Here is a 23,942-nt window from a genome sequence, read left to right as displayed (position 1 = left end):
TATTAGAAATAAAGCAAAAAAGTAAATTTTAGTTTATACAAACTAAATCCCGTATCATTATTTGTGTTTATTATTAGTATTACATGCATTATAAACGACTCCAGTCTAATATATTGGCTATATTCAAATCAATTTTTAGTTTCTGTATTTTTGAAGGAAAATCTCTTATTGACCTTGAAAAAAAGAAGGCTTATGAAATTTGTGTATTTTCGAAGGAAAATCACTTATTGACCATTCCGATGTCTTTATTATGGTATTTGAGTTGTGTATTTTAAAAGAAAAGCAAAATTCTTTATGATCTATTCAAAGTTATAGTTTTTTGGAAATTTTTCATCTACAACTTTTAACATAGATTAAAGAAATAACCTTTACCAAAAAGGTATTGCAAATGACGCTCTTTAATTCGATTTTTTAGGGGGAATTGGAGTTTTATCGAATAAGGGAGCGTATCGAGCAGTAGAGTGTAGTTGATGAGAATTTCTTGCTGACCTCGAACAAAAAGTTCTTTGGAAAGATAACTTTGAGTGGATGGATGTAAACCTCAAGGAATTTAGAAAATATTTGAAAGCGAAAATATAACGAAAATTTTAAAAAGAACTTTAATTTGATCCTTTCTCTCTAATTTCAAATAAGGATTTTTTATATCTTTCTTGGATTTAGGGTTGTAGACCTCATGAGTAAGCCCACATCGGCCGTAAATGACGGAGGGAGATATTGTCCTTGATCTTTTTTATGGACAATTCTATAAAGACATAAGGCTCGATTTTGGCCAAACCTAAGAACAAATTAAGAATTATCCTAACCTCAGATTTTGGAAATTGAAAAAGAAGCAGGCAAATTTAGGCAAATGCATATAACGAAAAAGTTTGAGCTATAAAGGAATCACAAATTGATAAAATCCGAAGCACAGCCAAAATGTACTCGATGTTACTAAAGGACGTGCAAAAGGCCATAATGGAGTAAATCTCTATGAACCTTGTTAAACAATGTAAAATACTTTCTTGACTCTTGAATATTCTTATACTATCATTGTGTCTAATGGCATAAATTGCACCTTACCTTATGCATACCCTTTTGTAATTCACGAGGTCAGGACTCGGCATAAACTTTGACAAAGCTTAAATCTAAACCTGAATTTGCTTTCACAAGTTTCATGCTTAGAAACTTGTAATGGGACGCGTTTGAAAGAAAGGAAGAAGAATGTTTCAAACGAATAATTTTTTAACGTTGTCAAATTAATCTTTTTTTCTTCTTTTCGTTTCAACCTACAAACGGACTCAAAAATTTTTTTTAGCAAATCATGTTGGACTAATAGAAAAATATAATTATTAATATCTTTTGATAATACAAACAACGTTACTGTGGAATTCTAATCTCAAATTTGATGAAAAAGTGTGAAAATGTTGATGATGATGATAATGATCAATTCGTCTGATGAGTCGTCTCATTTCTCACTAGCATAAAAAGACAACAAAACGCTTCAGTGCAGAAGTCAATCGAATTCATAGGTACGAAAAAGAAGGAGAATTTGTCTTTTCTTTTTGTAAATAAAATAATCAAAGAGAATCAATCTCTAAGGAATCCAATCCTTTTCAAAAAGCTGTTTCTTAATATCACTTTTTCACCACCAAAATACCTGCACTTCTTCAATAAGTTTATTCATAAAAAAAGATTTCAGAAAACATTAACTGCGTTGACCATTGAGCGACAGAGCATGTCAGTCGGTATATTCGTGTTTCACAGATATCTCATTACTGTTATGGAAACACGCACTGCGATCATGTCCAATATCGTGAGCCCGGACACAATTCATCGAACGAGGGTGAGCGCGAATATTCACTGGAATTTGTTGGGACGTTGTATTTTGTTGTTTATATCCTTCTTCTTCTTCATTTATTAAAACAACTGTTCTATGAAAGGTAGTATAAAAAGTTCTCTCTTTCTTATTTAAAAAAATTTAATCAGCGGCTCATCTCTCCTCGGTAGCACTAGCAGCACCTCAGCAATAATAATAATATAATAATTCACAAGGAAGCAGCGGACGATCCACGACTCACGAAGAAGATGAAGCAGGGGTACGTGATAATTTACTAATAACTCTGATAAGCGCCCCATTCTCATCTTTCAGACGTATATTGTCGCTCTTTAGATCTTGCACTTTCTACAAAATATAAAAACAAACAATTGATTTAGACAGAGCAATGCATGTTAAGAAATATTGCATATTGCAGTGTTGCTGCCAATTATATTGATTCGGGAAGGCAATCATCAAGATAACGTTTGAAAAAAAGGCAAGTGTAAACCCTAATACTCTAGGCCCATACATTTCTGGATTGCTCAAAAACTTACAAAATCAATCAATCAATCAATGATCAATCAATGATCAATCAATCAATCAATCAATCAATCAATCAATCAATCAATCAATCAATCAATCAATACTTACATCGATATCTTCTTTATATTGACTAAGTTGTTTTTCTAATTCTTCTTTTTCCTGAAAACAAATAAAAACAAATAATTTAAAAGTCCAAAAAAATTGACTCATGAGAAATTGAAGTGCCAATGAAATAGCCAAACCACACGTTTTTATAAGAACAAATAATATAAGATCATAAGGCTTCGATGGCTTAGTGGGCTCTAAAACACCCGATTTCTTAGGAAATTGTAGCACAAATGGTGAGAATAAGAACATCCGAAGGCTTCAAAAATTTTGGATGTTCTTGTAAAAAGAAACATGTACTGATCAATGATTGATTTAAAAAAAACATGGTGTAATGGAATTTCAAATGAAAGAAAATATGCTTACCTTTTTCATTTTTTCATACTTGGATTTGTATTCTTCTACTTCTTTGACAGCTTGGTCGAGTTTTCGTTGTAGATCTTTTGTATCCCCCGTGTCCGAAGATGACTGAAAGTGAAGAGAAGAACTGGTCATTATGTCCGTCAGGCCTATCATCAGTGATAATTAAGAAATATTAAGTTTCAAACTCCTACTAGACCAAGATTTGGAAAGTATAAAACAAGACACAATCATCCTATCTGAAAAACCTCATACAGTTGTAAAAGCTTCAGTCTCCTATGGAATTGAACTGGAGCTATTAGTTTTGCCACTGCACAGCAGGGATTACTGAATAATGATAATATTGTATGATGCTTGCGCTCTGTATGTCCTCCTTTTAATAATCAGAGAGAAAATAGGTTTGCCTCTTATCAAAGAGAAAGGGGGATCATTTGTGAAAAAAGTTATTGCTAAGAAATAACAACTACATTCCCTTTGGTACTAAAAGAATTTAGGAAATGCTTACAGTTGAAGAGGTCGTCGAAGGGTTTGAAGAGCGTTGCCATGATCTGCCCGATGAATTGTTATTATCTGAAGTTGTTGCAAGCAGTTCTTGATTCTTTTTATGTAGCCTTTCGGCGATACTCTGTAAAGAAGCAAGGAGAAAACAATCGGTTGAAGAAACAACAGGAATCAAAATGGCAGCAAGAAATTTGAGATATTTTCAACAAACGTCAAAGCAAATAAAACAGAAACTTTATCCCTGACATTCCTTTGAAGAAAAGGGAGAAAGAGATACTCCCTGCTTTTAAACGTGAGGAAGAGAAATGGTTTGATCAAGTGCTTTATTTCGTTGAACACTTTCATGAAAATTATTTCATCTCTCTCTCTCTAAAAGATTGCTTAAAGACTCGACCAATAAAATGAGGAACCTGAAAAATAGTTTCACTTTACTTTCTCTCGATTATCTTTCCAACAAAAATGTTACTGCTTACCATGCGAGAGCTTGAATCGTCATCAGTGGATGTACGATTGGTTCTTCGTGTGGAGGTTGTATCAGTGGTGCTACCCCCAGTATCGTAAGTTCGTGTCGTTCGCCTCGTCGAAGGCTGTGTCTCTGTTTCTTGGTTATCTTCGTCCTGAGGAAACAAACAAAAAATCATGAAAAACGATGTAATATTAAACAATTTGTGACTAAAATCAATCCATTGCATTCCATACTGCACAACCAAAGATCCTTGAAACTTTACTAGTTATGAAAACTTTCTCGAAGCTAAAACCAAAATTGATTATAAGGTAAAATTCGAACAATTTTAACATTCAGCTTACAAACTTAATGTTCGAAACTCTACATCAAAGTATTAAACAAACAAGAGATTTTCAATCATCCAGCCTTGATAATAAAAGACACTACGATCGTAACCACAAGAAAATAATAAAGCTCATTCACCAACCAACCCCTGTAAAGATCAACAACATACCCTATAGCGTCGTCTATATCTATTTTGTAACATTTTTTTTGGTAGTTGTAGTAGGTGAATTTTATGTACATGTAAAAACCATTGATAAATAATAGAATCCCAGCAAAATAATCAAAGCAAGTAAAAATTTTCCATATATAAAACAAGAGAACAACAAAAAAGGCTAGGGAATTATTTATTTCGTAAGTAAGAAGACATCAGCCATATTTCTTTCTCTGTGTATACACACACAAACCGGTTTATCATTCCATCATCATCAACAACACAAAAACAGCCTGCTTGCAATCATTATTCTCTCCTCCATCAAAAACAAAAGAACAATTCACCGCGCCTTTCAACTTTATTTTGTCGAATAATTGTCTTGGTTATTGTTCGGTCGTAAATCAATTGTTTTTTTTTTAGGAGAACGTAATAAGACTACTATCAAAACAACGTCAAAAAAGTTTCTTAATAAAAAACCACAATGTATAAGAAGAGAGAAAAGAGGAGTTTTCTTGTGTCGAGTAGACCATGTAGATAGATGAGCGAAGGGGGAGGTTTATGAGTTTTTGATGTTTATACGGTAGTTTACAAAATAAACTTCAAGATAAGATCCTACTCAAATATGGAGATAAAGCACCCCGGGATTTTCAAATTAGCAAAAAATAAACTCACTTAATTTTGTGAAAATGTAAAAACATGATTTCCAGTTAAAAATCGAAAATGGAAATTTATACAAAGTTCGGTTGTAAATAATTTATTTTACATTTGCTTTCTCAAATTGAAGGCTTTTTACTCTTTCTAAAAAAAAACGACAGACCTCAAAATGAATATAACTCAAAAAGCTATAGAAGGCTAAACATAGTTAAAAATAAAACCTTAAAAAATGTCGACGAGAAAGATTTAAGTGTAAGAATCCTGAAAAGATTTTGCATATTTGCCTTTATCAAAAGCCTTCATAATCAGTCTAAAGAGACAAGAAAACATCACAAATCTAATTAATCAGCACCTAAGTCGAGAGATGATAATAGCAATAAGGAGTTTTGACATTATAATAATAGACATGACATTAATTCGAACCAAATATGTACCTGAAATTGCGACGAGCGACTGCGTAGAGAGCCACGATTATATCTTTGTGTTAAAGGACTCCCTTGAGCACTAGGCTGTGTCCGTCTTAAGCTGTTTATCCGATCTTGTATGGAATTATATGACATTTCTTTTTTTCTTTTCACCACTCACACAAGCCTTCACAACAACAATCAACCATCAAAACGCTAATCACTCTCAACAATATTTTCTTTCTTTATCGAGATTCTCTGCGTTACCACAGAATAAAAACGGAAACTTTCCTTCGTCCATTAATTACTTCTACAGGCAATTAATCAGCAGTGTGAAATGACTTAATTGCTTTTTTTCTAATGTTTAAGTTTTTTTTCTGCAAAGTGTATCAATATACGATTGGAAAAAAAATCTCAATCTAAAACTAATTGATCTGATTGCTTGTTGTAACATTAATTTCGCATAGAGCTTCAAAACTCAAACATCAACAAAACTTTCCACATAAAAGTCGTTTGGTCTTTTCTATAGCAAAAATAAATATGAGATGCAGGAGAAAACAAATTGATTTCGTTTTTCAACCCTTCATTACAAAAATAACACACTTGTTCAAGAGTTAAGAATAGATTCTTATAGATCTTTCCTTCTGTGGTCAAAAAACGTTCACGTTACAGACAACAAATCACAAACGCATATCAGACAAGTTGTTCAGAGACATGAACCTTTTAGCTTTCTAACTTTTCATTGACGAGATAACACCGAACCAAAACAACAGAAAAAGTGAGGGGAATCTGAAAAACCTCTTCTCGAAGAAAAAAATTGTGAGAAAAAAGAAACAACATACATAACATACGCGATTAAATCTTAAAGGTTATCTTAAAGCGCACGAAAAGTAACAAAAGTATCACCTTACCGAATTAGGAAACGGAGAGAGCTATATCATATAAACAAACAAGATAGAAAATCAAGCCCTGGCATAATAGAAGACGACATACCTCTTTCTTCCGTGATGATCGCCAGTTGTTGTCATCGTTCGTTTTGCTTTTGTTCAAGCGGTATCGATTCAACACTGAATTGGTGTCATTCTCCTCTTTTTCATCCCGCTTCGGATTGAGTCGATTTTGAAGACTGGGACGAGTCGAGGAAGTGTTGTCGTCAGGTTTCTTATCAAAAGAGCTGGTGATTCGTGAAGATGTTGTGGTAGTACCAAATCGACTACCGACCGTTGATTTCGTTGTTGTAACAGGTTCGGGTTCAGGGTCACGCCTGCCGTATCTACTCCCGAAACTTGTCGTTGTTTTGGCAGTAGTCACCGAGGTTGAAGTATTAGTGTCTTTCTTATCATCTCGATCACGGTCACCGAAACGAGATTTAATAGTAGTCTTAGTTAAACTATTTGATGTATCTACATCATTATTCAAGGTCGATGTTCTATTGGACGAGATAACGCTAGATGAGGTGGTTTGTTTGGTAGGGGCGGCGGGTGGAGGCGGAGTTGGTTCAGGTTCAGGTTTGGGTTCAGGTTTGGGTTCAGGTTCGGGTTCAGGTTCGCTTTCCTCGCTCTCCTCTTCTTCACCCTGGTCATCTTCCTCTCCTTCGCTGTTGTCATTATCACCACTTGGCACTAATGAACCATTGTTTTGCTTTTTAAATTTGGCTCTTGCGCCTTTCACAGCAGGCCTTGGTGGCTGCTTTTTAAGCATTTCGATTGCATACTTTTCTTTGGTGAAATTGCTGAAAAGAAGATTTGAAATTCATTTTCCAAATGAATAGAGATGATTGTAACAAATTTCGGGAAAGGAATCTTTTAACCTTTTTGAAGCTTTTAAAAATAGAGATCGTAGCTTTATATTAATAAATGAACGGCAACATTTTCCAGGCTTTGAAAGATTTATTCGTAGAATTTCAATAAAAGACTTTTAAAGGGTATTATTTGATTCAGGTTTCCACTATTTGATATTTAAAAGAAAAAGTTTTTAAATGGAAATTTGTCAAATAAACTTACTCATTTAAGTCATTGTCGCCCCTAGAAAAAAGAGGAAATAAGTCAATAAGTATTGCATAAGAAAACATTTTTGTTGTTATTATAAAATAGTCAAAATGTTCTTTTAAAATAAAGTTAAATTAGATATCCACAATAGTGGTGTGCTTCCTTATTATCAATTTGGATACAATACAAAACTGATTTTGAAATAATAAACTCACCTTTTGAGGGATGATTTCTAAAAGAAACAAACAAAAAGATAGGTGTAATGACAAGAAGGAACAAACAAGGGGGGAAAGGATGATGAGCTTTATAGCTGTGTTCATAGAATTGAGATGATACTTTCTATGATGGGAAACCAAGCATTAATCCTATTAACTTTTTCCAATGGGAAGCTTTAATGAAAAGAGAGCTTTTAAAGTAGATATTTTATTATCATCTAAATGAATGAAATCAAATGCCATGCATAAAAACTTAAAGCTAATCAGCTTTATCATATTGGAGAAATGTTGGAAAGCTATCCATCTTTCGAGCTTCTAGGCATTACATTGAAAATGCATAAAAAATGATAGTAACATTATCAAATGGTATCCTAACCCACACTTATCTCACCTTTCCCAGCTCCTTTGCTCTTTTCCTACAGTTTTCAGCGGCTTTGAGAAAGTCAGCTTCAGCAAGATCACATGGTGTTTGAGACTAAATGTAAAAATTGATATCAAAGTTGGCTAAAACATAATATCAAAACAATAAAATATGATGCCCCTTTAGAATATCATTTGGAAGGTTGGTTTATCTTTAACTGGCAGTAAATAAACCTGCATAAACAAATAATTCAAACATAAAATACTCTAATGCTAACTTACATTGCTATTCTTCAAATCGAAGTCTGCTCCAGCTTCAGTTAAAAGTTCTGTTGCAGTTTGATTTCCCCAATGTATGGCAGCATGCAATGGAGTCCATCCATCAGCATCCCGCATATTCACATCAGCATTCGAAACTTGCAAAATTGTACTTTAGAGAGAATAGTAAGAATATGTAAACAGAAAGGATAAATTCGTTCTACTTGGCTTATCAACAGAGAAACATCACCTAAAAACCAGCATAACATAATATTTTCATATAAAGATTATAATCACTTATAAAGATCTAATAAAAGCAAAGCCAAAGACTATACAGAACTGTGTAGTAACATGTCTTCATGAAAATTTCAATGTTTACGACAAAAATTAGAAAAGAAGCCTCATTATTACCTAATAACTTTATTGTAACCTTTGGCAGCAGCAACGTGTAATGCACCAGCCTCTGTAATGAAAAATAGAAGAATAAAAAAAGGCCTGATCAATCAAACAAGTCATGACAAACAGAGCTTTCACACCAAATGTCCATGAAGTCTTGTAAGTCAGAAAGGTTAGGAATATGATGTGATTCTTATTGAGTTTTAAATTCAAAACTTGAAAAAACACCTATCCATCTTGATCTAGTACTTGATTATGTATATTTTAGCCTACCTTGCCAATCAAGATTATCATCAATTTTCTTTTTATTCAACCAGCTTGTAGCATGTTCAATCATCAATCGCTCTTCTTCATTTCGTGCATCTTCTACTTCTAACTCTGTTGGTGAAAATTAGTTGTAATATGGTAAAATTATAATCAACATTAAAGATCAAGGTTGAAGAAACTCATAAACTACTTGAATTGAAACTTAATTGCAGTTCAAGTAAGGTTGAATGCTAGTAAGTTTATAAGGAATTTTTGGATTATGGCAATAAAAATGTTCTCAAGTCAGTCACTAAACATCAATATATCTGAGATTTTTGGTAATGACACTCCTCACTTTATATCCTTGTTTGAGAAATAATTTTCACGCTAAAACTTGTATCATTGTATTCATATATTATATTTCAAGTCCAGGAGAAAACATTTCGGTTTCAAAACAAAAATGTATTAAAACCTTGGGCATCAATTTCATCAGATAAGAATTCGTCCATGTCATCTTCATCTGCCAAATCCAGCGGAACTTCCCCTTCATTGTTTACTGCAGCAAGATTTGCCCCACTTTCTACCAAAATCCTAAAATGATAGAGAATTTTTTTGTTTTAAATAAGAATACTTTTTGATTTCAAAAACCTTTTTTACTATCTTCATATTTCAAACTAATGAAAAATGTCAACATTAATTTGAAATATGCATGATAATATTTTTATAAAACACAAAAAGATGTCTAAGAGGTCTAGGTCAGGTGTTTTTGATAAACATTGCACACAGCAGAGGCCGTAAAGTATTAACAAGGAATTCCCCTAAAGTTAACATCTGGATTAGTCAGTTATAACATTAGTCTGGTCAAAGCTTATTAAAGCTTGTTGGAGATTAGGAGAATAGAGAATTAAGAAAAACATTTAATTTAATCCTTAAAATTTTGAGCCAGTATTTTGTGTCAAAAACGAAATTGTATCATGTGAAGGTCAAGCAGTGAGAAGCAAGAATGATTAGTTATCATAACTCTTTTAAGATGTTGTCCTAAATATACCTTGCAATGTCGATATTCCCTGCACTTGCAGCAGCGTGCAATGGAGTCCATCCTTCATTGTCAACAGCTTCAATGTTTGCACCTCGGTCAATTAACAGCTCCACCATCTCATCATTCTCATCAATGCACGCCTGCAAAAAAATATGCAAGAAGTTTATGACACAGCTTAGCATTGTTTAAACTAATTTCAAAACATAGAACAATGATTTCCAAAATCTTACAGATACATAAAGCAAAACATGGCAAAGTGAAAATGTTGCTTATCATCATGATCAGACACATAGAACCAAAAGTTTACAACAAAACTGATTATGCTGGTGATACTTATTCAAACTCCAACTATTTCTGCCAAATTTTTCAGACTTTACTCATCAACTTATTTCTGATAACGAAAATGCTACTTTCTGCAAGCCTTGAATTTAGAGAGAATAAAAATTATTTTTTCTGTAATAGTCAAATGAAATGTTATAACCATAATTTTTCAGGAGCATTAAAACATTGGTAAAGATAAAATGATAACTTAAAAATAATTAGGTCTATAGACAGTAAACTCAATGCCCCACTCAATAGTTTAGGTGATTATAGTGAAATACATAGTATTGCAGTGGTTCATATATTTAAAGCTTTCTGAAAGTATCTTGCAAAATGTGCTTATCTTGCAAAGTGTCATTTTTTAAAGATCAAACAAAACAATGCGACTGTAAAATGATTTGGTCTGGTGTCAACAATACTTAAATAATACTAGTCATCCCCTTTTAACAGCAACAAGACGTTAACAGGGTATTCATAAGGTGTGCAGTCCTTTAGCAGGACACTTTGCTCTGTTGGGTTAGATAACCATCAATAACCTGGTGGAAGTCCCTTCCAAACTTAGGGAGATTTTGGAACAATTAATAAAACAATTTTTTAATGTATAAAAAAATACCTCTCATGTCAGTATCCCCAGTTTTCCCACTTTGCAAATTTCTTAAGTTTCTAGTATTTAGCAATACTTATCAACTGAAAAAATGTTTATGTAGCCAGAGAGGATATAATGCATGACTACCTTTGAAATAAAGACCTTTTTACTAAAAACAAAATGCTGCAGCATAATCATCACTATTGTAGATGTTTTCCCCATTATTTGATGCTGTTCGACCCTAAGATTACCTGAGTTGATATTATCTATATTCTGGCACAAAGTGTAAATAACATAAGATTGGCTGTAAACAACAAGCTAAATGCACTTAAAATTTAAACTACATGACAATGAATATAAACACGGTCAATTCATTTTTTCGGGTTTTTATGTCACACAAACTGCAATTATATTTTTGACTTTCCCACTCACTGCCATTCATTTTTTTGAAGCTTCTTAAATTATTAAGAGATATTTATTGTTTTTTATTAAACTTACAGCTAAGGCTTGTTGCCAAATAGTAGCAACCTTGCCAATCAAATCAAACTTTTTTAAATGATATCAATTTTGACCAGAAGTCTGACAATCCTTGCTCTTGCTTTGCTAAAAAGCCACTAAGCTGCACTAAGAGAACTTTTTGAAAATGGTAGAAAATTGCTTTCAGGAATACAGAAACAAAACTTGTCATAGTCCTGGTTGATTTCAAGGTTAGTATAATATATAATACCACAAAGTTTGGATTCAATTAGTTGTCTTGTAGACATTGAAGATATTGGTAGACATTAAACCAACAGACAATGAATAAGATTTGATGCCAAAATTGCAATTGAACCAGATTGAACCCATGTATACCGTGCTTATTGTTCTACATCTGCAATTTGAGCTTTGCTAAGCTCATTTGACATCAATCGATACTTCTATTATCAGCCGGATTGAGAGAGAGAGTGATATATGAGTGAAGGTAGAGAGTCTATCATCAAATTTCCCTAAAACCCTGCCTTAAAGTGCTTGGGATTCAAATACAGTTAATTGGGGTGCAAATGATTGAAACCTTCACACTACCAATCAGCAGAATGTTACAGCCAATTCGATTGACTTCCAAATTTGCCATACTCACTAACGTTGCCAAATCCACAATTTCAATGTCAAAAGATCACAGCTTCATGGCAAATTTATACATCGCTACGTCGCCGTTATGATTTCCGTTTTGTGATGCTTTGTCAGCAGTTTTCTGTCGGCGTTTGTAAAGCAAACGATTTTTTTAACCAATCAAATTGTCGATCGGCATTGTTTTGCTTTAGCATTGGAAGGTCTTCTATTTTTCAAAATGTTTGGCAAAAGTGGCAGAATTGGAGCGAAAAGAACATAGGTCTCGTGGGAACAGTGTTTTGTAGGAGGTAAGTTCCAAAAATGCCAAGAATGCCAGATTCACCACATCTTTTTTATTTGGCATTTATGGCTCTCAAATTTTGCCACATTTGCCAAATTTTTGTCAATCGAATACAAAATATTTGGCAATCAGGGGAAAAATGGCATATTTTGAAGTCAATCGAATTGGCTGTTAGTGAGACATAGTGATAGCCTTATCCAGATGGGGAGTGAATGTATACCGAGCTTATCTTTCTACATCTGCAATTTGAGCTTTGCTAAGCTCATATTGAACCACTTTCTTATAAAGATTTTGGTTGCATGAAAAAGTCAAATTTCAATAGACCTTTTTAGAAGGAAGACATTCTATTGTCAAATTGAACAATCAAATGACAAAATATGCACTGTTTTGTTTTGATGATTTTTTTGTAAAAATGTAATAATTTTGCAAGCTCACCCTTTTTTCTATAGTGACTGAGATCTCATCTTTTATACTGCTAATTTAGGTTTATTATGTACACCTACAGTACTTACAGCTAACTTTCAAAAAGTATCCTCGCCTTTCAAGCTAATCTGACTGGTCAAATCTCAAAATTGGGAGAACCAGCAGTCTTTTGAATACGGTAGGTTGGTCTAATGTCGCCATCCCTCTCTTGATTCTGACCGACCTTTTATTCCTCTAAAGAACTCTAAAGAAGGGTGTCAAAATTAGATGAGGGATGTCAACATTAGACCAACTTACGGTAACTAATTACTGCCCCATTCTCCTAAACACTATTGGGTAGTTAGTCCGAGGCACTGATGGGCTGCTCATTGAAAGCTATGAGCTGTAGAGTTGGGAAAATTGGCCATACACAGGCTCCTCCTACAACTCAACCAAATAGAAATAGAAATAAAGTGTTGAGAAACTTCTGGGAGGATAATATGATAAAAAGATATTTAACTCTGTCACTCCATTGTCAGGTGCGCCAGACATACATCTGACAATGGCAAATAAATGCAGCCACACAACAGCCAAAATTTCACTACTTGGCAAATAGAAAGGAGTTCTAAAACTAAGTAAAGGCAACGACAGGTTTAAATTCATGTGTACAAGATTAAGAGTATTTTTTATAGGACACTATTAAAAGTTAAAGCTACTATGAATACCAATGAAATTATATGGTATCTCCTTTTGCTTGTATAAACTCAATAAAAAAACCGAAGCCTGGCTGTGCATTTGACTGCAGTAATATAAATTACTCTTCTAATTCAACGTTTAAAGTTGCTTTTGATTATCATACAGCTAACATCCTTTCTATAACCAAATTTCACACATCAGGCAACCATGAAAACGACCCTGGACACCGCCGTACATTGTACGGTGGATGTACGGTGGGTACGGTGGGGTGGATTTTGAGTTAACCTATTTCACCACCGTACCAAATTGATTTCAGTTTCAGAAAGCATGCAAAGTTTTAGATATTCAACCGTGGTCGGACTTACTGAAAAACTTCTAAGTCGGAAAAACTTTCTTTGGTACATTAAGTTTGACCACGGAACTTGTCTTTCGCGAACTTATTCCCACCGTACTATTGTACGGTGGGAAATTTAATGTACGGTGGGAAAATGTACGGTGTTTTCATAGTTAACCTTTAATTCCCACCGGACATTTAAATCAAGCCCCACCGTACAACACCGTACAATGTACGGCGGTGTCCAGGGTCGTCCATGAAATAAATCATTCATCGTAGTACATAATAAGGCACAATAAAAATAACCAAGCAATTACCTGCCCCTAACAAGGCTAGTGGCAGACATGAGCATTTTAAATCAACAAACTTTCATTTCAAAATTGATTAAAATGACAAGCAGGCTGATTGAGCCAAGGCAAGCTAATTGATAGCTAGAAAACAACGGCAATACAATAATTTCCTTCCAGTATATACCTGGTGAAGCGCAGTAAGTCCATCATTATTTGTAGTATCTATATCAACTCCTCTGTCCAATAGCTTTTTGACTTCATCAATATCTGAGCTTGCAACAGCTGATAAAAATACAGTTCCTTTGTCAAATTTTATGGTAAACTGCTCATCTGTTCTCTCAGGTTGTTGTTTTGCAGTATCACTTTGCATCCATCTTTTTATAGATTTTGATCGATCTTCAAGAGCTTTTACAATACGAGTTGGTGTGCCTGAACCTGACATTTTCTGCACCATAATTCTATGGCAGAACTAAAAGTATTAAACGAGTAACGAGCATCGATAATTCTTTAAAAACACCAAATACCATTACAACATTACTAAACTTTTCATTTCATGCTACATTATCCTTACATCAGAGATCCGTAGTGAAGCCCAGAGCGAAGGGCTGAAGCGAATACTGCTCTCTGATTGGCCGGTTCACAAGAATAACATTACATTAGCTTATTGTTTCTGAGAGTTTGATGTGTTTGTTTTACCCTTTTCCTGGACAATTTTTGCCTAAAATTGATCACTCCTATCAGAATACATAAAAAATTTCACGAATTTTGAATATTTTTTTCAAAATTCAGTGAAAAATTTGTAAAATAAGGCAATATTTTGAAAAATTCGATAAAGCCTCCGCGAAGAAGCGTCTGTTTAGGTTTCCTTGCACATTTTACAGACCAGATACACGGAGCTTGTCATTAAACTGCGGACCGGGAAAACAAACACAAGAAAAATTCGAGTGCTCTCCTCGCGCGGAACTCGCGCGTTTTTTTCCGTCAAAGTTCGACGGAGTGACAATAGAATCAACACATTTGACTTTTCACTTCATCATCAGACGCTCTTAGTGTTACACACATTACCCTTAATTTTACAGAAAATGTCATTGGTTCTTCATAAAAATCATTGTGTATATTTGTTCTCTATAAACTTACTTGCACCCGGCTGGAAATCGGGTATCTGTTCTGTGTTGAAAATAAATCTACTACATACAATAGCTGGAAAGTTAGAACAGATATTCTACAGATTCTACAGGAAATCCAATTCTATTATCTGTTGGAATTTCACCTCGGAAAATTGTATCTGTTCTATTAGTTTTATCTGTGTCTGGCTGAAAAAAAACACGATCTATTCTAGTAATAATTTGAGCTGTTCTTGGATAAAACTGGTACCCTGGAAATCGGGATATCTATTCTAAAAATCGATTTTCAGCTGACACAAAAGAACAGATATTTCTGAGTCTTTTTCGGTTGCTGCTATTGTGATATCACTACGAGATATTTGGGTGTTGCGGAAATCGATCGTTTTTACTTCGGAATTTCGGAAATCTTTCAAAATCTGTTCTTAATTTCGGAATCCTAAAACTGGTTTGGCAAAAAGAAAATTTCTTTGTTCGGTATCAGAAAAAGACCCATTTGTAGGTAGGTTGATTGGGTTGATTAAGAAGGAATATGATTTGATGTAGAGGGTGTGTATCATCATGTATAAAATTACCGTCCGAGAGTAACCCAAATTTGGGGTAACCTGTTTCAATTTTCTTTAAAAGATATAACAATCCAATGACTGTATGTAGACATAAACTCTAGACATTCGAAATTCAAATTTAATGAAATTTCAAGATCTCTCATTCATATAAAACCTACTACCCAAATTTCTAAAACTCAAAAACACAAAGACGGGAATTTTATACACGACAAAAAAAACATATCAAAGGGGAGCGTGCAACCTAATTTGCAATGGTAATAAGGAGATCACAAGCTTAAATTTGGCAAAATGGCTCAAAAACAAAAGTGAAAATGTGAAGGAAAAAAGTGTAGGGGAAATAAAGGTTCGGTCCATGACATTTTGCTACATCTTTTATTGATAGTTCAATATCAAAATGAATATTTGTCATATTATGCAGTAAACGACACTGTAGGTGTCGTGTCACAAAATTGAATACGAGGATAGGAAGAAAATATATGGTTAATCACAGGAAAAGAAGGAAAGGTTCTTGAAAGGATAGAATTAGAGTCGATATTTTAAGTGGATAGCCCAGTAATCTAGGACTTTTAGACAGTTTTTCGATTGTTTTCACGGGGTCCACGGCCAGCCGGCTCGGCTATCTATGAACTGAACAGAACATTGGAAGGAGCGGGGATTCGAACTGCGAATCCCTGGCGTGAGACGGTTGTTGGACCAGCTAAATTCCCAAATTTAACAGACCCTGAGAACTTAAGGACGAAGAAAATAAAGTCTAAAAGAATTTCAGAAAATTCTGGAAAATTATATTATTTTATTCTGTTTCAACAGTGCATATCCTTTTACAAAAATCACAATTTCAAAATTAAATCGTTAATCTGAACATAAATATATTTTAAAACGTTAGTAAACACTCAAGTATGATAAAAAAGGAATAAAAGCCTGACTTCACTAAAACACCAACTACAGTAAGCGAAAAACGTTTCAAAATCAGCTAAGAAGCACATTATGAAACCGCTTTTGAACACTCATCTGTCTAACAAAATTTGGTAATTTGTGAAAAGTTCTAAACTCTGGAAATCATGATAAAACTATGAACAATACAATTATAATGAAAAAAGAAAATGTATGAAATACTATATGTAAAAGTTTTATGTACACGCATCCAAATTATTTGTATCAAATATAACGATGAAAAAAATGAGGCAGCTAAGCATTATAAAGTTTCCACTCGATGAACAGTTAAAAGGTCGAGATGCTTATGATTTGGGTGAAATATAGTATATTTCATAGTTTCCTCCAAGATAAACTAAAAATTTTCTACTGTTAACATCAAAACTCGAGACCTTTAAGTTTTTTGAATAAGTGGAAATCATAATTTTGCAAAAATTTTAAAATGTTATATGCTTTAACCATACTAATTTTATTAATTTGCAAAAAAAATTAAACTAGTTTATCGAACAGATATGAAAAAATTCATGGAACTATAAAGAAAAATTCCTGAAACAGTTTTCATAGAGAAAAACAACCTACGCACATTGGTGGTAGGGTTTTGGAATGGAAAATCACGTTGTAGTTGTCTTTCGAAAAGCCAACACCAATATTATGAAGAAAAATACGAGTAGGAAAATCACACAGTTCATGTTTCCAGCCACTTGACCACGTGATCAAGAAATGATCGGCTTAATTGAAGTTTTTTTTTCATCTATAAGCTTTTCTATTCATGATGTAAAAGTGTAGTTATCATCCTCCATAACCTTCTTACATTTGTCGAATCACTGGTTAGGCTGACAAATGAGTGATTTCCGTTATATCACTTCTCTTTCCTCAAAAACGTCCCGTTTATGAGCGTTCATCATTAGTAATTCTATGGGCTAGTGTTGAGCAACGTTTCTCCGCGAATAGCGAGTTTAGCGAGATAATTTTCACGTTTTATTTGCTCGTTCAATCTCTTTGGGATATCAGGAATGACCCAACCAATGAAGCCTGACACAGCAAATACCACATGCTATAAAGAAAAATAATAGTTTAAGGATTTAACCCTACTAATAAGTTACCATTGCAGCTTTGTATTACAAGCTAAGGCAATTGACACAAACATAGATGGCCTCAGATCCTTTTCATCGTCCAATATAGCGAGGCACTGAAACGAGGTCTGGCGCGACCCCTTACTGAATTGGTTAAATGAACAGATATCTTAAATAAAACACTAGATTCGTATATCCCCGCTGGCTAAAAAATCTTTGTTCTAATGTTAAGTGGAAGATGGGTAATGTTTTTGCGACGTATTGTATATAAAGACCCATTGCTCTAGGGAGGTATAGTTTGCTTTCAAAAAGACGAACAGAAAGAGAATGTATTCAAACCTCGAACGCGATAACAAAGAAGAGTTTGGCAGCCAACAAATGCCAATGCGTAGACGTATATTCGTAAGCAAGCTCATTACGCACCACCGTTCCGTTATGCCATTTATACGGTGGCTCGTAATAACCTCGATACCTAAACACAAATGAAAGAGTATTAGTTAAAAAAGTCAAAAATATTCTGAAATATTTTCAAAAATGGTACTATTCATAGATTTGTTCAAATGATTCTAAAGTTGTTATTGGATTGAGATACAAGTAACCGCTGCAAACGAAACATGACTTTTGAAATAAGTTTAAGAGACTCTCTTCAAAAGAAGAAGTTACAGGTCGTCACTAATCGGCCACGTACGTAGATGAAGTGAATATTAAGTTTGCTTGAACTACCTTATTGGGGAAAAAATGTCGGAGTTTTATTTAGTCAGAGTTTATTTTTTTTCGTCGGAGAAAAAATTCGTCACCTAGAGGCATTTTCGTCTCTTTTCCCCGACCAAAATTTCAAATTCGTCATTTTCACCCGCCTAAATTGTCCAAAAGAAATGGTTTCCTTCATTAGCTCGAAAATGGATCTTGTAATTCGACGTTTAAAGCACTAATTTCGGTAAATAAAGGTGTAAAAAAATTAGATTTAAATTCTGGTTGCGGTATAAAATTTTGGGTAAATGTTTTGGTCGAGGATAAAAAAATCGGGTACAAGTTTTGGTCGGGTGATAAAATGTTGGGGAAATATTTCGTCGGGGAAAATTTCGCCACCCCCCTCAAAATTTTCGTCACTTTCCCCGACATTTTTTTCCCCGAAAAGGTATTTACTTGTACGAAAGAAATGAAACATTAACCTGCAAGTCTGTTTTCCGAATCCACAGCTACCGTTTTCAAACCGTTTAAAGTCATCAGTTGGTCGAACTCCATCCACAAAATCATTGATATCAAAACATGATAAAGTGCTGTTCAAAAAGCCGTCATAAGTACCATCGCTAACCGCTGTGGCGTAATAGAGTCGCGGAACAAATTCTGACACAAAGCCGATAGTGAAAGCCTGAAACAAAAGAAAGTTGAAGAATTAAAGACAACTAGGTTCTTTTTATTCGACCTCAGTATCTCAGTAAAGGCTATTCTAGTCTGGTTTGTTGTTTAAAAAAAGGCCAAGCAGTGTTGGTAGAGTGTTGGCAGTAGCGGAACTAAGAGAATGGGTTCTAGTCATACTCCTTATAAGGGAATGAATACTCTCCGTCATAGATTTTCAACCCCCTCAGATCATAGCTTTACTTTTCAAAAAGATCCAAAATTGATGGAAAATAAATGCTTCCAACAAAAATGCCCCTAGGGGTATCGTGTGACTACCCTTGCCGTGTTTATGTTCGAAAAATGTACCCTAAATGGAATGATGTTTCGATGACTCTATCTAGTTTGACCAAGAATATAATTCTTACATTGACAACAACAGACATTTTGGTGACGCCCGTCAATATCTCAAACCAGATACCGATATCTTCAGTTCGTTCACTGGCATGTCTTCTGAAAACCGCGACATATTTGTAAGCATCTACTCTCAATTCGAACAGATTGTTCAATAATGCGAAGAGAGGACCTAACGGGAAGGCTGCTACAAAGATGGTGATGAAGCCATATTGAATCACTGAAAAGAAGAAGGCGAATAATTTATTTATCTTCTGTCAGACTTATGATTAAAACTGCGTCTGCAATTTTAGCCTTTTTCTGTTATATATCTAAATTATATTGAAAAATAGATTGAACTTCCAAAATTAATTTGAATCAAACGGCTGGATTGACGTAATTTACCCATTTCTAGGTACTCGTAGAAGAGTCCTTGTTGACTGGTTTCCACCAGATCATAATCATGCTCCCATTGTGGAAGATTATATATCTCTTCACGAACGTTGTCCCGCCTTCGCCACCAATTCATCAGCTTCCTAAAAGATGATGAGAAATATCCAGTTCATTAGAGTCTGTTGTTACAAAGTTGAGTAGATCAGTAATGGCTTCTTTCTCGAGTAGCTCAATTTTCAAGATACCCTTGATTGTATCAAAATTTGCCCTACCTAAAGAGAGGGGTATAAGATCACAGAAAATTACTACGGAGAATCGCGAGCTGCCGAGTGGTGGTGTAAATAATGATATCTACCAACAGATAGTACAAAAACACAAAAAGTTTCATCACAAATTAAGCCTTACTTAGTCGACCCCCTGGTTTATTCGGACTCTGATCTATTCGCGGGATAAGAAAAACTTGAAGCATCGATGAGAGCCAAAGCTAACAATTATTTGTCGGGTAAATGTCTCAAGCATGATAAACTTCGTGTATCGTTACATCGAGTAGCATTCTAACTATACTACGCGATGTTCCATCGAATGAAATTTTGACGAGTATCGGTGTATTTCCTTATAACTCACTACTTGTTTTTTTCGAGATTCTATATATCTATATTTATTTTTATAACATATTTCAATAGGGATGAGAACGATTGTATAATGCGGAACCCAAAGTATGTTAAACAAGTGATACTTTTATGGACCTACCTGGTTATGCATTTAACACATATATAATTGATATCTAGGTGAGTGTGACCATTAAACAATCATTCAGAACACAAATAGTGACGATCTATTAAAATTAGTCGTTTGTTTCTTATAAAAAACACGTTTAGAAACCAAGATTTCATGCTCTTGAAATATTCTTATAGATAGATCTTGTGATTCTTATAGATAAACATGCGTTTTTTGAGCTGAAAAATTATTTTTTTACAAAAATCTGCTTGAACCGTATTTTACCTATGATGGTACCTTACTTTCCTACAAAAAATCAGAAAAAATTAATGATCCAATTTTTCACAAAGTCCAAAAAACCCATTTTTTAGCCGTTTTTTGGCCCAAATTTGCCCAAATTTTCTTTACGAAAATCGGGCTCCGTCACATTCGAGGGTTTATAGTTATGCATCTTTGTTCAAAAAATCGTGAAGAATGAAAGAGCCAATCTCGAGAAAAGCTAATACCTAAGTAATTGATAATGTGCTTATAAAAAAATATCGAATTTGGCTAGTTACTCTATAAAATTAATTACCTACGATGGTACCCTACTTTCATGCAAAAAATCAGAAAAAATTAACGACCTAATTTTTCACAAAGTCCAAAAAACCCTTTTTTTAGCCGTTTTTTGGCCCAAATATGCCCAAAAATTTTTTTTTTGAAAATCAAGCTCCGTCACATTCGAGGGTTTGTAGTTATGCATCTTTGTGCAAAAAATCAGAAAAAACTAACGAGCCCTAATCACGAGGAAAGCTAATAACGAACGAACAGACGAACGAACGGACAAAGGTTAATTTATAGGGACCTCCACCGGGGTAGGTCCAATAAAAATAATTATGAGGACTATTTTAGTCATCATTCATAGACCACTTATGTTCGAATTAGTAATTTTTGTTGGACTAATTTTTTGAAGACAAAATTTTTTAATCACCCTTTAGGTTTTGCCATATAATGCATTAACTATTTGGCCACGGCCGTTAAAAGTCAGGTGAACGTTCAGCAATTTAAAGGTCGGTAATTTTCTAGCGTGAGGCCGAAAGGAGAGGATGAAACGATAAAGAGACTGAAAATGATTTAAAGATAATAATAATACAGATTTATTCGTTGATATATAGAAAAATAAAATATACAGAGATATAGCCGACAAGAACGACCAAAGTTGAATTAGTATTCATTGTTTTGAACTCAGATAATGATTTAGAAGTTACTTGAGTATTGCAAGAAGTCATAAAAACAAAACATTCTATCAGATTTTTTGTGACATAGATTTCGGAAGAATTTTCTCATAGAACGATAACGACATAAGTGCGATGAAAGTGATCTTTAAAAAAAGCCCACTCAAAAAAGATCAACAATCTCCGAACCTTACACCAATCTCGCCAATACAAAAAATTAATTTTTTTTTCAAATTCAGCCAAAATTCGAATTATCCTATTTCAATGAAAGAGCCTATATCATTATCAGATTCTAAAACAATGCATAACCAAAAGGCCCTTAGTACTTCAAAGTCGGTAATTGAAAGTCCAGTAAAAAACAAGGGATCCTATTGATCATCTTGAGCGGACGGCCGCCAGCAGCACGTCAAGAAGCGTTTAAAACGCTTCCACTTGGATGGTCTTGTAGGACGAGAAGGTTGAAGATTTGAATCGACATGTTTCGACTCTTTGGTGCACAAGGGGATCGACGAACGTGCAAAAGGGCCAATATCGACTCCTAACGAATTTTCTGCAGTAGCTTGTTGAAAAATTGGGTCACCAAATATTGGTTTGGAACCAGGTGTTTTTGGCATATATGGTGGTATACTTTTTATATAAGCCATCAATTTGTTAAACTTCTCAGTGTCTGCGTCAAGTTGGTCAGTGCTTGAATTCTCGTCTGACAAGGGTAAGTCCAGGTCGCTCGAAGCTCGGGTATCAGTTGAATTGTCAACAGGATCGCCATAAAAATGTAAACTTTTTACAAAAGTCTTCCATTCGGGAAACTTTTCAGGCCCCGCTTCACGTTTGTCAATGCTTGAACTCCCGATTGACAAGTCTGAGCTGTAGTCGCGCAAAGATTGGGTACCATTTAGGTTACCAGTAGGCTTATCAACAGCAATATGTTCGGGTTCTCCTTTATGTATTTCAACGGCCGAATTTTCAACTGAAAGTGTATTGAATGACGATGAAGAGTTTGAACTTCTGAGGCTGGATACTTCAGACTCTCCAGTGCACCACGTATCAAGAGACTCTTCAGTGCGCAGAGACCATGTATCAAGAGAACGATTTGAAAGCGATGACACTGTTGTAATGGTAGAATCCAGGCTGTCCAGACTTTCCTGTGATGAGGAACGATTCATACAACTATTCAACATTTCCTCATTTTCCACGCATGCGCCTGGAGCCTCTTCGTAAACGGGAAGGTTCAAGCGGTCAAAAAATTCTTTAGGGCGAGCGTGATCTAACTTCTTTTTTATTGAATCATTCAGGAAAACTAGTTCAACATTTTCTTCATCTTCTATATCGAGGTATGTTTGAGTGACTAATTGACTTGCCAAGTCACAAATCTCATTTTCTTCTTCAAATACCTCTTTGTAAACATTTGCGACTAAATTCTTAGCGGTAAAGAAGATCTCCGACTCGCGCTCTTCATGGAACTTGCTTTCCAACTCTGCGACCACGCCATCGTAAATCTTTGTGTTAATTTCGCACAACGAATCCATATCGCACTCCATCTCTTCATGAACGTCAACCATTTTCACAAAAAGACCTTTGCGTTTGAGTTGTAGATAACTTCTTTATATTCTAATTCAATGCCTTTACAAAAACTGACGTCAAATATTTTTTGTCATTTTCGACGTCATATTTTTATGTCATAGACTAAAAGAAGTCACTCAGGGACATTTTTTCTCATACTTGAACACGTTCCCATCCGGCTGCTTTAGTAAAGATGGTTTGTTGATACTTTGAAGCAGAGTTGTCACTAGAGCTTCGATCTTAAGTTTTCACAAGCAAGGGCGACAATAAACAAACTTACGGTACGACGACTTCGATGAAATTATTGAAGACTTGTTTTCCAACCATAATGACACAAAGCTGAAGACCCAATTCGAATAAACACCCTGCTGCATTGCACTGAAAAAGTGGGAAAACGTTTCTTAAAATCAGAAAAAATAATTCGGATTTTTAATAAGAGAGGAGATTCCTACATGGTATTTTGAGAAGATCGTGAAACGAATGGTATCGTGAATTTTTCAGCGTGGCAACAATACGATGGATTTTTGGATTAAATGCAATATTTTAGCATTCAAACTACGCGAAATTAGCGGCAAAAGAATTAACTGTGCCTGTTTCAAGCTGAAACTAGCTAACCAAATTTATCAGTAAATTTGAGCTTGTAGTTATACACGTAAACATACCGGGTGTGTTTTAAAAAACTTTTTCAATTTTTGACGTAGACACGAGCGTAGAGGTATGTATTTATTTTTAGGGAAAATTTGAAATTTACTTTTCTACCCTTGGTAAAAATTATACATTTTTATTATACATCTTTCATTGAAGGTATACTGG

At 34.5% G+C, this 23,942-nt stretch overlaps 2 protein-coding genes across 5 annotated transcripts in view; both read right to left on the bottom strand.

Moving 5' to 3' along the window:
* Nucleotides 1–1,214: 1,214 nt before the first annotated feature.
* LOC136819208 (protein phosphatase 1 regulatory subunit 12A-like) lies at nucleotides 1,215–14,611 on the bottom strand. The gene is made up of 15 exons (XM_067075426.1): nucleotides 14,009–14,611; nucleotides 9,815–9,945; nucleotides 9,239–9,357; nucleotides 8,794–8,898; nucleotides 8,536–8,587; nucleotides 8,149–8,296; nucleotides 7,898–7,981; nucleotides 7,507–7,523; nucleotides 7,307–7,327; nucleotides 6,297–7,035; nucleotides 3,778–3,921; nucleotides 3,309–3,428; nucleotides 2,810–2,911; nucleotides 2,447–2,497; nucleotides 1,215–2,161 (listed from the first exon to the last, which is right to left on the bottom strand). Exons 1-15 carry the CDS (start codon nucleotides 14,276–14,278, stop codon nucleotides 2,054–2,056), a joined length of 2,211 nt encoding a protein of 736 aa, XP_066931527.1. The 5' UTR covers nucleotides 14,279–14,611; the 3' UTR covers nucleotides 1,215–2,053.
* Nucleotides 14,612–16,271: 1,660 nt separating this feature from the next.
* The window catches only part of LOC136819204 (anoctamin-4-like), a 40,241-nt gene continuing 32,570 nt past the window's right edge, over nucleotides 16,272–23,942 (bottom strand). For 3 of the 4 annotated variants that reach the window (XM_067075420.1, XM_067075418.1, XM_067075421.1), the window contains exons 25-30: nucleotides 23,410–23,507; nucleotides 19,651–19,781; nucleotides 19,281–19,486; nucleotides 18,687–18,886; nucleotides 17,854–17,986; nucleotides 17,268–17,495 (exon numbers count right to left, since the gene is read on the bottom strand). In XM_067075420.1, coding sequence (XP_066931521.1) covers nucleotides 17,355–17,495; nucleotides 17,854–17,986; nucleotides 18,687–18,886; nucleotides 19,281–19,486; nucleotides 19,651–19,781; nucleotides 23,410–23,507 — 909 coding nt within the window. In that variant the 3' untranslated portion in view covers nucleotides 17,268–17,354. Of the gene's footprint in view, nucleotides 17,496–17,853; nucleotides 17,987–18,686; nucleotides 18,887–19,280; nucleotides 19,487–19,650; nucleotides 19,782–23,409; nucleotides 23,508–23,942 lie in introns of all 4 variants that reach the window. The other variant, XM_067075422.1, reaches the window with a different exon arrangement.

This window comes from Clytia hemisphaerica, unplaced genomic scaffold (assembly GCF_902728285.1).
Source record: "Clytia hemisphaerica strain Z4C2 unplaced genomic scaffold, Clytia hemisphaerica genome assembly, whole genome shotgun sequence".
In the NCBI taxonomy this organism is placed as follows: domain Eukaryota; kingdom Metazoa; phylum Cnidaria; class Hydrozoa; order Leptothecata; family Clytiidae; genus Clytia; species Clytia hemisphaerica.
The sequence above is the reverse complement of the archived record's forward strand: the minus strand, read 5'-3'. Positions and strand labels throughout refer to the sequence as shown.